General features: G+C 49.0%; 1 protein-coding gene across 2 annotated transcripts in view; it reads right to left on the bottom strand.

Annotated features, from left to right (window-relative positions):
- The window catches only part of nphp1 (nephrocystin 1), a 105,015-nt gene that overhangs the window by 4,310 nt on the left and 86,511 nt on the right, over positions 1-14,194 (bottom strand). For both annotated transcript variants that reach the window (XM_033022019.1, XM_033022020.1), the window contains one exon: positions 7,969-8,013. In XM_033022019.1, coding sequence (XP_032877910.1) covers positions 7,969-8,013 — 45 coding nt within the window. The remainder of the gene's footprint in view (positions 1-7,968; positions 8,014-14,194) is intronic.

A 14,194-nucleotide genomic window follows, 5' to 3' on the forward strand; every position in this document is an offset into this window, starting at 1 on the left:
TGACTCCATCTACACCTCATGCTGCCTCGGCAAGGCCAGCAGCATAGTCGAGGGCGAGTCGCACCCCAGTCACTCCCTCTTCTCCCCTCTCCCATCGGGCAAAAGGTACAGAAGTGTGAAAACGCACACCTCCAGATTCAGGGACAGTTTCTTCCCAGCTGTTTAACAACAGGCAACTGAACCATCCTATCACAAACCTGAGAGAAGTGCTGAACCACTATCTACCTCTTTGGTGACCCTCGCACTATCCTTGATCGGACTTTACTGGCTTTACCTTGCACTAAACGTTATTCCCTTATCATGTATCTGTACACTGTGAATGGATCAACTGTAATCATGTATATTGTCTTTCCACTGACTGGATTTTGTGTCTACCTGTGCATTGTGGAGTCACAGAAACGTAGAATAACTGGAGACTGCACATCTTTCATCATCAATATCTCTGACTAACTATTCACAGGAGCAGATTACCCAGCAGTCTGAGAGAAGGCACAAGGATGTACTCAAAGTCCCCTTACTGAATGCCAATTCTCCAGGCCCATGGCCACTCAGAATAGAGACACAAGGAACTGCAGATGCTGGAATCTTCAGCTAAACACAGACTGCTGGAGTATCTCACTGGGCCCAGGCAGCATCTCTGGAGAATATGGATATATGACGTGAGAAATTTGGGTGACGTATTGGCTCAGGACCCTTCTTCAGCAGATGTTTGAAGCCCTCGGTCTGAAGAAGGGTCCCGACCCAAAACGTCACCTATCCATGTTCTCCACAGATGCTGCCTGACCCGCTGAGTTACTCCAGCACTCTGTGAAACGTCACCTATCCATGTTCTCCACAGATGCTGCCTGACCCGCTGAGTTACTCCAGCACTCTGTGAAACGTCACCTATCCATGTTCTCCACAGATGCTGCCTGACCCGCTGAGTTACTCCAGCACTCTGTGAAACGTCACCTATCCATGTTCTCCACAGATGTTGCCTGACCCGCTGAGTTACTCCAGCACTCTGTGAAACGTCACCTATCCATGTTCTCCACAGATGCTGCCTGACCCGCTCAGTTACTCCAGCACACTGTGAAACGTCACCTATCCATGTTCTCCACAGATGCTGCCTGACCCGCTGAGTTACTCCAGCACTCTGTGAAACGTCACCTATCCATGTTCTCCACAGATGCTGCCTGACCCGCTGAGTTACTCCAGCACTCTGTGAAACGTCACCTATCCATGTTCTCCACAGATGCTGCCTGACCCGCTGAGTTACTCCAGCACTCTGTGAAACGTCACCTATCCATGTTCTCCACAGATGCTGCCTGACCCGCTGAGTTACTCCAGCACTCTGTGAAACGTCACCTATCCATGTTCTCCACAGATGTTGCCTGACCCGCTGAGTTACTCCAGCACTCTGTGAAACGTCACCTATCCATGTTCTCCACAGATGTTGCCTGACCCGCTGAGTTACTCCAGCACTCTGTGAAACGTCACCTATCCATGTTCTCCACAGATGCTGCCTGACCCGCTGAGTTACTCCAGCACTCTGTGAAACGTCACCTATCCATGTTCTCCACAGATGCTGCCTGACCCGCTGAGTTACTCCAGCACTTTGTCAATTTCTAATTTAACGCTGTTCTGCTCTAAAGATTGTATTACTGTAAGTTTTAAGTTAAGATCGTTTTAAATTGCAGGATAGACAATAGACAATAGACAATAGGTGCAGGAGTAGGCCATTCGGCCCTTCGAGCCAGCACCTCCATTCAATGTGATCATGGCTGATCATCCCCAATCAGTACCCCGTTCCTGCCTTCTCCCCATATCCCCTGACTCCACTATCTTTAAGAGCCCTATCTAGCTCTCTCTTGAAAGTATCCAGAGAACCGGCCTCCACCGCCCTCTGAGGCAGAGAATTCCACAGACTCACCACTCTCTGTGTGAAAAAGTGTTTCCTCATCTCCGTTCCAAATGGCTTACTCCTTATTCTTAAACTGTGGCCCCTGGTTCTGGTCTCCCCCAACATCGGGAACATGTTTCCTGCCTCTAGCGTGTCCAAACCCTTAATAATCTTATATGTTTCAATGAGATTCCCTCTCATCCTTCTAAACTCCAGAGTATGGAGTGGTGGAACATGGCGACTCTCTGCACGCTGTTCCACAGGAGGATCTATTATACTCACTGATTTGACTGGACAGCACGAAGAACAACGTTTTACTGTACCTCAATGCACAAGGCAATAAATACTCAACCAAACTAAACCCTGGTAAAAAAACTGTGAGCGTTTCCTTTATCCGTGCCCCTCATGATTAGACAGAGCTCTTAAAGATAGCGGAGTCAGGGGATATGGAGAGAAAGCAGGAACGGGGTACTGATTGTGGATGATCAGCCATGATCACATTGAATGACGGTGCTGGCTCGAAGGGCCGAATGGCCTACTCCTGCACCTATTGTCTATTGCCTATTGGATAGGACGGGTGTATAGCTGTTTTGGGACTAGTGTAGCTGGGACATGTTGGCCGGTGTGGGCAAGTTGGGCCGAAGTGCCTGTTTCCGAGCTGTATCACTCTCTGATCCTTCCCAATGAAGGCAAATGAGTAAAAATGCCTTAATCACCACCCTGTCCTCTGGACTTGTCATTAATGGAACCATCCTGCTGTCCCTGTGATGAATCCAGTCCAATTTCCTCGTTCCAGACATTTCAAGCATTCTCACTTTTGGTTTCAGATTTCCACAACCCCTCTGACCTACATTGCATAGCCTTGTCACTATTTCATTATTTGATCCCGCTCTCCACAACACCACTCAGCCACTTGTTAACTAGAAAACACTGAGATTAGTTTAGTTTAGTTTAGAGATACAGCGCAGGAACAGGCCCTTCGGCCCACCGGGTCCGCGCCTACCAGCGATCCCCACACATTAACACTATCCTACACACACTGGGGACAATTAACCTACAGACCTGTAGGTCTTTGGAGTGTGGGAGGAAAGCGAAGATCTCGGAGAAAACCCACGCAGGTCACAAACTCGGTCTGAAGAAGGGTTTCGGCCCGAAACTTTGCCTATTTCCTTCGCTCCATTGATGCTGCTGCACCCGCTGAGTTTCTCCAGCACTTTTGTCTACCTTCGATTTTCCAGCATCTGCAGTTCCTTCTTAAAAAACTCTGTACAGACAGTACCCGTAGTCGGGATGGAACCCGGGTCTCCGGCGCTGCATTCGCTGTAAGGCAGCAACTCTACCGCTGCGCCACCGTGACTGAGATCTTCAGGGAAAACCTAGATTATTCCCTTTGTCCTACAGATTGGTGAGACCGCATGTGGAGTATGTGTTTAAGAAAGAACTGCAGATGCTGGAAAAATCGAAGGTAGACAAAAATGCCGGAGAAACTCAGCAGGTGAGGCAGCATCTAGATGATGCCTCAACCGCTGAGTTTCTCCAGGCATTTTTGTCTGCCTGTGGAGTATGTGTGTTCAGTTTTGGTTACCCTGCTGAAGGAAAGATGACATTAAGCTGGAGAGAGTGAGAGAAGATTTACAATGTTGTTGCCAGGACTCGAGGGCTTGAGCTATAGGGAGCGGCTGGGCAGGCGATCTCTGAATTCCTTGGAATGCTTGAGACTTTTGGGGTGATCTTATAGAGGCGTAAAAGATCATGAGGGCAATAGGTAGAGTGAATGCACAGAGTCTTTCCCAGGGTAGGAGAATCATGAACCAGAGGACATGGAGGCAGGAAACATGTTCCCGATGTTGGGGGAGTCCAGAACCAGGGGTCACAGTTTAAGAATAACGAGTAAGCCATTTAGAACAGAGACTAGGAGACACTTTTTCACACAGAGAGTTGTGAGTCTGTGGAATTCTCTGCCTCAGAGGGCGGTGGAGGCCGGTTCTCTGGATACTTTCAAGAGAGAGCTGGATAGGGCTCTTAAAGATAGCGGAGTCAGGGGATATGGGGAGAAGGCAGGAACGGGGTGCTGATTGGGGATGATCAGCCATGATTGCAGTGAATGGCGGTGCTGGTTCGAAGGGCCGAATGGCCTACTCCTGCACCTATTGTCTATTGACCAGAACTACACACAATACTCCGGAAGCAGCCTGACCAAAGCCCTATAAAGCTGCATCATGACTACCTAACTCTTGTACTTTAATGCTCTGATCCATGGGTATATGGAACAAGCTGCCAGAAGACGTAGTTGAGGCAGATATAATACAACTTGTAAAATACATTTGGACAGGTGTACAGACAGGAAAGAAGGATAGAAACATAGAAAATAGGTGTAGGCCATTCGGCCCTTCGAGCCTGCACCGCCATTCAATATGATCATGGCTGATCATCCAACTCAGTATCCTGTACCTGCATTCTCTCCATACCCCCTGATCCCTTTAGCCACAAGGGCCACATCTAACTCCCTCTTAAATATAGCCAATGAACTGGCCTCAACTACCTTCTGTGACAGAGAATTCCACAGATTCACCACTCTCTGTGTGAATTTGTTTTTCTCATCTCGGTCCTAAAAGACTTCCCTCTTATCCTTAAACTGTGACCCCTTGTTCTGGACTTCCCCAACATCGGGAACAATCTTCCTGCATCTAGCCTGTCCAACCCATTATGAATTTTGTAAGTTTCTATAAGATCCCCCCTCAATCTTCTAAATTCTAGCGAGTACAAGCCGAGTCTATCCAGTCTTTCTTCATATGAAAGTCCTGCCATCCCAGGACTCAGTTGGTGAACCTTCTCTGTACTCCCTCTATGGCAAAGAATGTCTTTCCTCAGATTAGGAGACCAAAACTGTACTCAATTGGGCCAAACGGATATGGGCCAAATGCAGGCAGATGGGGAATCTCGGTCAGTATGGAAGACTTGGACTGAAGGCCCCATTCTCGTGCTCTATGACACGATAAGACCATAAAACATAGGAGAAGAATCAGGCCATTCGGCCCATCAGTCTACTACGCCATTCAATCGTGGCTGATCTATCTTTTCCTCTCAACATTCTCCTGCTTTCTCCCCATAATTTTTGACACTTACTATTCAAGAACCCTAACCCTCCAGCATAAAAATACTCAATGACAGCTTCCACAGCCGTCTGTGGCAATGAATTCCACAGATTTACCAGCCTTTGGCTAAAGAAATTCCTCCTTATCTCCTTTCTACAGGTATGCCCTTTCATTCTGACGCTGTGACCTCTGGTCCGAGACTCTCGCACGAGGGGAAACATCCTCTCCACATCCACTCTATCTAGGCCTAGGGTACTGGCAGTCAAAAATCAATGTTCTGTTCAAACTAGTTTTCAGATTTGCCAGGGTAATCATAGACATACAGCAGGCAAATAGGTGCTTGTGCCGACCAGTGGCTCCATCTACACATCCCATTTGCCTGCGTTTGGCCCATATCCCTTGAAACCTTTGTCCCTAGTGGGTGTAGGATAGTGTTACTGTGCGTGGATCGCTGGTCGGTGCGGACCCGGTGGGCCAAAGGGCCTGTTTCTCCAAAATAAACTAAACTATATAAAATGATGAGAGGCATGAACTTTAGAGATAACAGTGTGGAAACAAGCCCTTTGGCCCACTGAGTCCACACTGACCAGCATCCACTATCACTATCCAACACAGTAATTACAGAAGCCAACTAACCTACAAACCTGTACATCTTTGGAATGTGGGAGGTAACAGGAGCACCTGGAAAAAGCCCAGGCAGGTCACGGGAAAAAGCCTACGCAGGCCACGGGAAAAACTCTGTGCAGACAGCACCTGTAGCCAGGATCAATAGACAATAGACAATAGGTGCAGGAGTAGGCCATTTGGCCATTCGAGCCAGCACCGCCATTCAATGTGATCACGGCTGATCATCCCCAATCAGTACCCCGTTCCTGCCTTCTCCCCATATCCCCTGATTCCGCTATCTTTAAGAGCCCTATCTAGCTCTCACTTGAAAGCATCGAATCCGGTTCTCTGGTGCTGTAAGACAGCCCCTGTACCGCTGCGCCACCGTGCCACCTTGATAGGATAGACAGTCAGAACTTTTTTCCAGGAAGGAAAAAAAAAAGAAATACTTTAGGGCAAAGCTTGAAGGTGAAAGGGGCAATGTTTAAAGATGTGCAGGGCAATGTGTTTACACAGAGGGTGGTGGGTGCCTGGAACGTGCTGCCAGGGGTGGTTGTGGAGGCAGATACGATAGTGGTGTTCAAAAGACTTTGGGATAGGATATGCAGGGAGTGGAGGGATGTGGATTATGTGCATGCAGATATGAGTTGGTTTTGGCATCATGTGTAGAAAGAAACAACAGATGCTGGTGTTTACCGAAGATAGACACAAAGTGCGCAGAAGGGTCCCAACCCAAAACATCATCCATCCATTTTCTCCAGAGATGTTGTCTGAACGGCTGAGTTACTCCAGCGCTTTGTAACTATCTTAGGTCTTGGCATCATGTTTGGCACGGAATAAGGGGTAAGCCATTTAGAACAGGAATGAGGAAACACTTTTTCACTAGTGAGACCACACCTGGAGTATTGTGTGCTGTTTTGGTCTCCAAATTTGAGGAAGGACATTCTTGCTATTGAGGTGGTTCACAAGGTTAATTCCCGGGATGGCGGGACTGTCATATGTTGAGAGACTAGAAACGTAGAAACATAGAAAATAGGTGCAGGAGTAGGCCATTCGGCCCTTCAAGCCTGCACCGTCATTCAATATGATCATGGCTGATCATCCAACTCAGTATACTGTACCTGCCTTCTCTCCATACCCCCTGATCCCATTAGCCACAAGGGCCACATCTAACTCCCTCTTAAATATAGCCAATGAACTGGCCTCAATTACCTTCTGTGGCAGAGATTTCCAGAGATTCACCACTCTCTGTGTGAAAAATGTTTTTCTCATCTCGGTCCTAAAAGATTTCCCCTCTATCCTTAAGCTGTGACTCCTTGTCCTGGACTTCCCCAACATCGGGAACAATCTTCCTGCATCTAGCCTGTCCAACCCCTGTCCAAATGGAGCAGCTGGTCTTGTACACTCTGGAGTTTAGAAGGATGAGAGGGTATCTCATTGAAACATATAAGAATATTAAGGGTTTGGACATGCTAGAGGCAGGAAACATGTTCCCAATGTTGGGGGAGTCCAGAACCAGGGGCCACAGTTTAAGAATAAGGGGTAAGCCATTTAGAACGGAGATGAGGAAACACTTTTTCACACGGAGAGTTGCGAGTTTATGGAATTCTCTGCCTCAGAGGGTGGTGGAGGCAGGTTCTCTGGATGCTTTCAAGAGAGAGCTAGATAGGGCTCTTAAAAATAGCGGAGTCAGGGGATATGGGGAGAAGGCAGGAACGGGGTACTGATTGGGGATGATCAGCCATGATCACATTGAATGGCGGTGCTGGCTCGAAGGGCCGAATGGCCGACTCCTGCACCTATTGTCTATTGTCGATTCACCTTGAACCTACAGTATGTCCTCAGGTTCTTGATTCCCCTACTCTGGGTAAAAGACTATGCATTTACCCTACTTATTTATCTATTACCCTGTTTAACCTGTGCCCTCTAGTTTCTGAATCCTCTACCCTGGGAAACAGACTGTGAGCGTTCACTTTATCCGTGCCCTGTGAATAGCGGTGCTGGCTTGAGGGGCCGAATGGCCTACTCCTGCACCCATTGTCTATTGTCTATTGTGGGCTAAAGGTCCTGTTCGTGTGCTGTACTATTTATTCTATGCTCTATGAACAATCAGAATGAGATACAGGTGAGGTATTGCACGATGAATCTCCACCCGATACATTTTGTTAGGTTACATGCCTGAGGTGCTGGCTGCCATTATAAATGCAACTGCTTGTTGCTACTGGTGCCTCCTCTTGCTACTTCCGCAAAGCAGCTACCCCCTGGTGCTCTCGCACGAGCAATCTTTCACACGCCCGGCATTCTTCCCAAATTAACATTACTGGGCTATATTGTTAAGTTGCCAACAAATTAGACGCATGCAATTAAAGTAAACAGAACAATTACCTTCTCTGATCGTTTCACGGTTAATTCCCTTTCAGACCAAGCGCTCTGTCAGAGAGGGGAAACAGTCAGATGTCAGTGAGAGGTTTACAATACAGCAGGAGGGCATTCGTATTCCCAGTTACAAAACCTATAACACAGCACTGAACAGTACCATGTTCCCCATGTCGGGGAGTCCAGAACCAGGGGCCACCGTTTAATAATAAGGGGTAGGCCATTTAGAACGGAGATGAGGAAACACTTTTTCTCACAGAGAAACATAGAAACATAGAAATTAGATGCAGGAGTAGGCCATTCGGCCCTTCGAGCCTGCACCGCCATTCAATATGATCATGGCTGATCATCCAACTCAGTATCCCGTACCTGCCTTCTCTCCATACCCCCTGATCCCCTTAGCCACAAGGGCCACATCTAACTCCCTCTTAAATATAGCCAATGAACTGGCCTCGACTACCCTCTGTGGCAGAGAGTTCCAGAGATTCACCACTCTCTGTGTGAAAAAAGTTCTTCTCATCTCGGTTTTAAAGGATTTCCCCCTTATCCTTAAGCTGTGACCCCTTGTCCTGGACTTCCCCAACATCGGGAGCAATCTTCCTGCATCTAGCCTGTCCAACCCCTTAAGAATTTTGTAAGTTTCTATAAGATCCCCTCTCAATCTCCTAAATTCTAGAGAGTATAAACCAAGTCTATCCAGTCTTTCTTCATAAGACAGTCCTGACATCCCAGGAATCAGTCTGGTGAACCTTCTCTGCACTCCCTCTATGGCAATAATGTCCTTCCTCAGATTTGGAGACCAAAACTGTACGCAATACTCCACGTGTGGTCTCACCAAGACCCTGTACAACTGCAGTAGAACCTCCCTGCTCCTATACTCAAATCCTTTTGCTATGAAAGCTAACATACCATTCGCTTTCTTCACTGCCTGCTGCACCTGCATGCCCACTTTCAATGACTGGTGTACCATGACACCCAGGTCTCGCTGCATCTCCCCTTTTCCTAGTCGGCCACCATTTAGATAATAGTGTGCTTTCCTGTTTTTGCCACCAAAATGGATAACCTCACATTTATCCACATTATACTGCATCTGCCAAACATTTGCCCACTCACCCAGCCTATCCAAGTCACCTTGCAGTCTCCTAGCATCCTCCTCACAGCTAACACTGCCCCCCAGCTTAGTGTCATCTGCAAACTTGGAGATATTGCCTTCAATTCCCTCATCCAGATCATTAATATATATTGTAAATAGCTGGGGTCCCAGCACTGAGCCTTGCGGTACCCCACTAGTCACTGCCTGCCATTGTGAAAAGGACCCGTTTACTCCTACTCTTTGCTTCCTGTTTGCCAGCCAGTTCTCTATCCACATCAATACTGAACCCCCAATGCCGTGTGCTTTAAGTTTGTATACTAATCTCTTATGTGGGACCTTGTCGAAAGCCTTCTGGAAGTCCAGATACACCACATGGTTCTCCCCTATCCACGCTACTAGTTACATCCTCGAAAAATTCTATAAGATTCGTCAGACATGATTTACCTTTTGTAAATCCATGCTGACTTTGTCCAATGATTTCACCACTTTCCAAATGTGCTGCTATCCCATCTTTAATAACTGACTCTAGCAGTTTCCCCACTACCGATGTTAGACTAACTGGTCTGTAATTCCCCGTTTTCTCTCTCGCTCCCTTCTTAAAAAGTGGGGTTACGTTTGCTACCCACCAATCCTCAGGAACTACTCCAGAATCTAAAGAGTTTTGAAAGATTATTACTAATGCATCCACTATTTCTGGAGCTACTTCCTTAAGTACTCTGGGATGCAGCCTATCTGGCCCTGGGGATTTACCGGCCTTTAATCCATTTAATTTACCCAACACCACTTCCCGGCTAACCTGGAAAAGTGGCCCTTTTTGATTTTTGCCTTGGATTTTCCGGCCTGCCACTTTTACTTTTCACCTTGCTACCTATTGCTTCTACCCTCATTTTACACCCCTCTGTCTCTACGCTCACACATTTAAGAAACCCTCTCCCTTTAACTCCATCCTCCACTATCCCATTCGACACCCCACCCCCCTTATTCAGTTTAAAATCACCCGTGTAGCAGTGGCAAACCTGCCTGCCAGAATGCTGGTCCCACACCTGTTAAGATGCAATCCGTCCCTTTTGTACAGTTCCCCCTTACCCCAAAACAGATCCCAGTGATCTAAGAATCTAAATCCCTGCCCCGTGCACCAGTTCCTCAGCCACACGTTCAGGTCCCGTATCTCCCTGTTCCTGCTCTCGCCAGCACGAGGAACTGGAAGCAAACCGGAGATAACAACCCTGGAGGTCCTGCTTTTCAGCATTTTTCCGAGCTCTCTAAAGTCACGCTGCAGAATATTCATCCCCTTCTTTCCGACATCGTTTGTGCCGACATGCACTACCACTTCCGGATGTTCACCTTCGCCCTTGAGGATTTTCTGCACTCTGTCCGTGACATCCTGGATCCTGGCACCAGGAAGGCAGCACACCATCCTCGCATCCCGTCTGTTGCCGCAGAAACCCCTGTCCGTACCTCTCACAATGGAGTCTCCCACTACAATGGCGTTGCCTGCCTTAGGCCTTTTTGGTTTTTGCTCAACAGCCCTATACGCATCACAAGCCAGTCCGTCGCCCAGTGTAAACACCTCTTCTGTCCCGACAGCTTCTAAGTGGGTGAACCTGTTCACAAGAGGTACAACACCCGGGGACGTTGGCATTCCATGCTTCCCTCCCGTTCTCACTGTCTCCCACCTTCTCTCTTCCAGTACCTTAGGTGTAACAATCGTACTGTAGGACTTGTCGAGGAACGACTCCGTTTCTCGGACGAACCGGAGGTCATCCACTTGCTTCTCAAGTTCCCCAACACGGCCCTTCAGGAGCTCTACCTGGATGCACTTCTCGCATTTGTAGCAGCCAGAGGCACCGGCGGTGTCCTTGACCTCCCACATACTGCAAGCATCGCACTGAATCAGCTTGCCTGACATCTCCTTCTTTCGTCTCCTCTCCGAAGACTCTCGAGCCAAAGACTCGCACTTCCCTCACAAGGCCGCTCACTCACTGCCGCTCGCTAAGAGCAGTCTTGCTTAAATTGACTGATAAATTGCCTGATTTACCAATTTACAAACCAAATTCCTCAGTTTTCAACTGTTTTCCCAGCACTGACTCACTTCTCTCCTCCCACTTGGGCTAGAGCCAATCAGTCGTATCTCTTGCTAAGCTCCTGCTGCTGTTGTTGCTCCCAAAACTACAGCAGTTCTGAGTCAAGTCTGCCTGTCCTTGACCTGTACTTTAACTGTTTTCACTTCTCTCCTCCCACTTGGGCTAGAGCCAATCAGTCGTATCTCTTGCTTATCTCCTGCTGCTGTTGTTGCTCCCAAAACTACAGCAGAGAGTTGTGAGTCTGTGGAATTCTCTGCCTCAGAGGGCGGTGGAGGCCGGTTCTCTGGATGCTTTCAAGGGAGAGCTAGATAGGGCTCTAAAAGATAGCGGAGTCAGGGGATATGGGGAGAAGGCAGGAACGGGGTACTGATTGGGGATGATCAGCCGTGATCACATTGAATGGCGGTGCTGGCTCGAAGGGCCGAATGGCCTACTCCTGCACCTATTGTCTATTGTCAAATAAAGACCTAAATGTGATGTAATTCATATTAATGTGAACTAAGCATGCCTCTCCCATTCTAGATTTGGGAATCTCGTGTGTACGAAATGGCGTTTTAGGAAATTGGTGACTGGTTGAGTTTAGTTTAGCGGTACAGTGCAGAAACAGGCTCTTTGGCCCACCGAGTCTGCCAGAGCACCCGGAGAAACCAGGTCGCGGGGGGAAGGTACAAACTCCGTACAGACAGCAGCTGTAGTCAGGATGGAACCCGGGTCTGTGGCTCTGTGAGGCAGCAACTCTACCGCTGCGCCTGTATTAAAATTGGAAATTTTGAGTTGACAATTTTGGGAGAGTGTTTGTGGCAGAAGGAGGGAAGTATATCATGTGTGGTCATCTGTAACACGGATGCATTATTGTTTCCCTTTCAAAAAGTTAATCATTATGTTGGTCCTGAGTTTCACATTTCAGCTGATTTTCCAGCTGCTCCGTGCCCTTTTGAACAAGATCTTGTTTGTTTTAATGTGGTTAGAGTTACCAAGAACTCTTGCAAATATACATGGTGAGGTAGGAATATTCTTGTGGCTGATAAATGCAAATCAGTATTTTTACCCAAAGAATACCAAATGACAAGCCCGCTGACAGCCAATGTTCTAAACGCAGTGTAGGTTGAGTTAACAGGTTTGGTCAAATTAGAGAAATCAGCATTTTTAATCCTTTTTCACAGGTTCATCACAGGTACTGACCTCCCCACCATCGAAGGCATCTACAGGAGGCGCTGCCTCAAAAAGGCAGCCAGCATCATCAGAGACCCACACCACCCTGGCCACGCTCTCATCTCGCTGCTACCATCGGGAAGAAGGTACAGGAGCCTGAAAACCGTGACCTCCAGGTTCAAGAACAGCTTCTTCCCAGCAACCATCAGGCTCTTGAACACTGCACAACACTGACCTCAGCAACTGTGATCTTCTATGGACGGTGTCTGAGGTTGCACGACCGATTTTGGATTTGTACTATTAAAGTTATTAATTTATTATATTATTGATTATACATGAATGAATGAATGAATGAATATGCTTATTGGCCAAGTATTCCCATACAAGGAATTTGCCTTGGTGCTCCGCCCACAAGTGACAACATGACATACAGTGACAGTTAGGAATGACACATAAAACATTAAACATTAATAATAAAACATTATGCTTGTGTGTGACTGTGTTTACACGCCTGTTCAGTGCAGCAAGCAAGAATTCCATAGTTCTGTTGACAATTAAATACTCTTCACTCTTGTATGGTTAGGGTAAGATGAGGTGAGATAGAGAAGGAGATGGTAGGCTAGAGCTGCTGGAAGTGTGATGGTTTCATTCAGTCATTTGGTTCCACACCTTCTTCCAAGTATTGAAGTAAACTAACTTGGGAGAATGATAGCCCTTCTCATGGGAATTGTGACTGATAGTAACCTAAACGTAAGCATGACGTCTGCATCAGGGTCTGTGGGTACGTCGGAGTATGGTGAAAGGCCTGGATGGAATGGATATAGAGTGGGTACGTCGGAGTATGGATGGTGAAAGGCCTGGATGGAATGGATATAGAGAGGGTGTTTTCACTAACGTGAGAGTCTAGGACCAGAGGGCACAGCCTAGGAATAAAAGGACGCACCTTCAGAAAGGAGATGAAGAGGCGCTGGCACTCCGGAAGTGGCGGTGCTGTTAACAGCTGCGGCTCGCCTGCAGTCCGTCTGTCTTTACTTTTTTCTGTTGTTTTTTTTGTCTTGTTTTGGTTACGTTTTAGTTTGTTGGGTTGTGTTAGAGGGGGGGTGAAACATGTTCTCTGTCTCTTCCTTCGGGGGAATGTGACTTTTTCGTATGGTATCCCCCTTCTCTGCCTCCGTCTGCGCTGAGGCCTAATGGCGGAGCTGGCGGCCTCCAGCCTGCGACCGACCCCGAGGCTCCGGAGGCAGAGCCAGCCAGGACTTACCAACGGGAGGCTGGCCGTCTTCGGGGCTAAGGCAGCGGTGGCCCGACTTGCTGCTGCGGCGTTCTGGCTTTCGGCGGCGGCCTGGAGCTGATGCAGCGGGGCTCGGAGCTGAGACAGCGGGACCCGGAGCTGGGGCAGCGGCCTAGAGCGGAGACTGCGGGACCCGGAGCTGGGGCAGCGGCCCGGAGCGGAGACTGCGGGACCCGGAGCTGGGGCAGCTGCCCGGAGCGGAGACTGCGGGACCCGGAGCTGGGGCGGCGGCCCGGAGCGGAGATTGCGGGACCTGGAGCGGAGACTGCGGGACCCGGAGCTGGGGCAGCGGCCCGGAGCGGAGATTGCGGGACCTGGAGCGGAGACTGCGGGACCCGGAGCTGGGGCAGCGGCCCGGAGCGGAGATTGCGGGACCCGGAGCTGGGGCAGCGGCCCAGAGCGGAGACTGCGGGACCAGGAGCTGGAGCAGCGGCCCGGAACGGAGACTGCGGGACCCGGAGCAGCAGCCCGGAGCGGAGACTGCGGGACCCGGAGCTGGGGCCGCGGCCCGGAGCGGAGACTGCGGGACCCGGAGCTGGGGCGGCGGCCCGGAGCGGAGACTGCGGGACCCGGAGCTGGGGCGGTGGCCCGGAGCGGAGACTGCGGGACCCGGAG

Source organism: Amblyraja radiata, chromosome 5, assembly GCF_010909765.2.
Source record: "Amblyraja radiata isolate CabotCenter1 chromosome 5, sAmbRad1.1.pri, whole genome shotgun sequence".
In the NCBI taxonomy this organism is placed as follows: Eukaryota; Metazoa; Chordata; class Chondrichthyes; order Rajiformes; family Rajidae; genus Amblyraja; species Amblyraja radiata.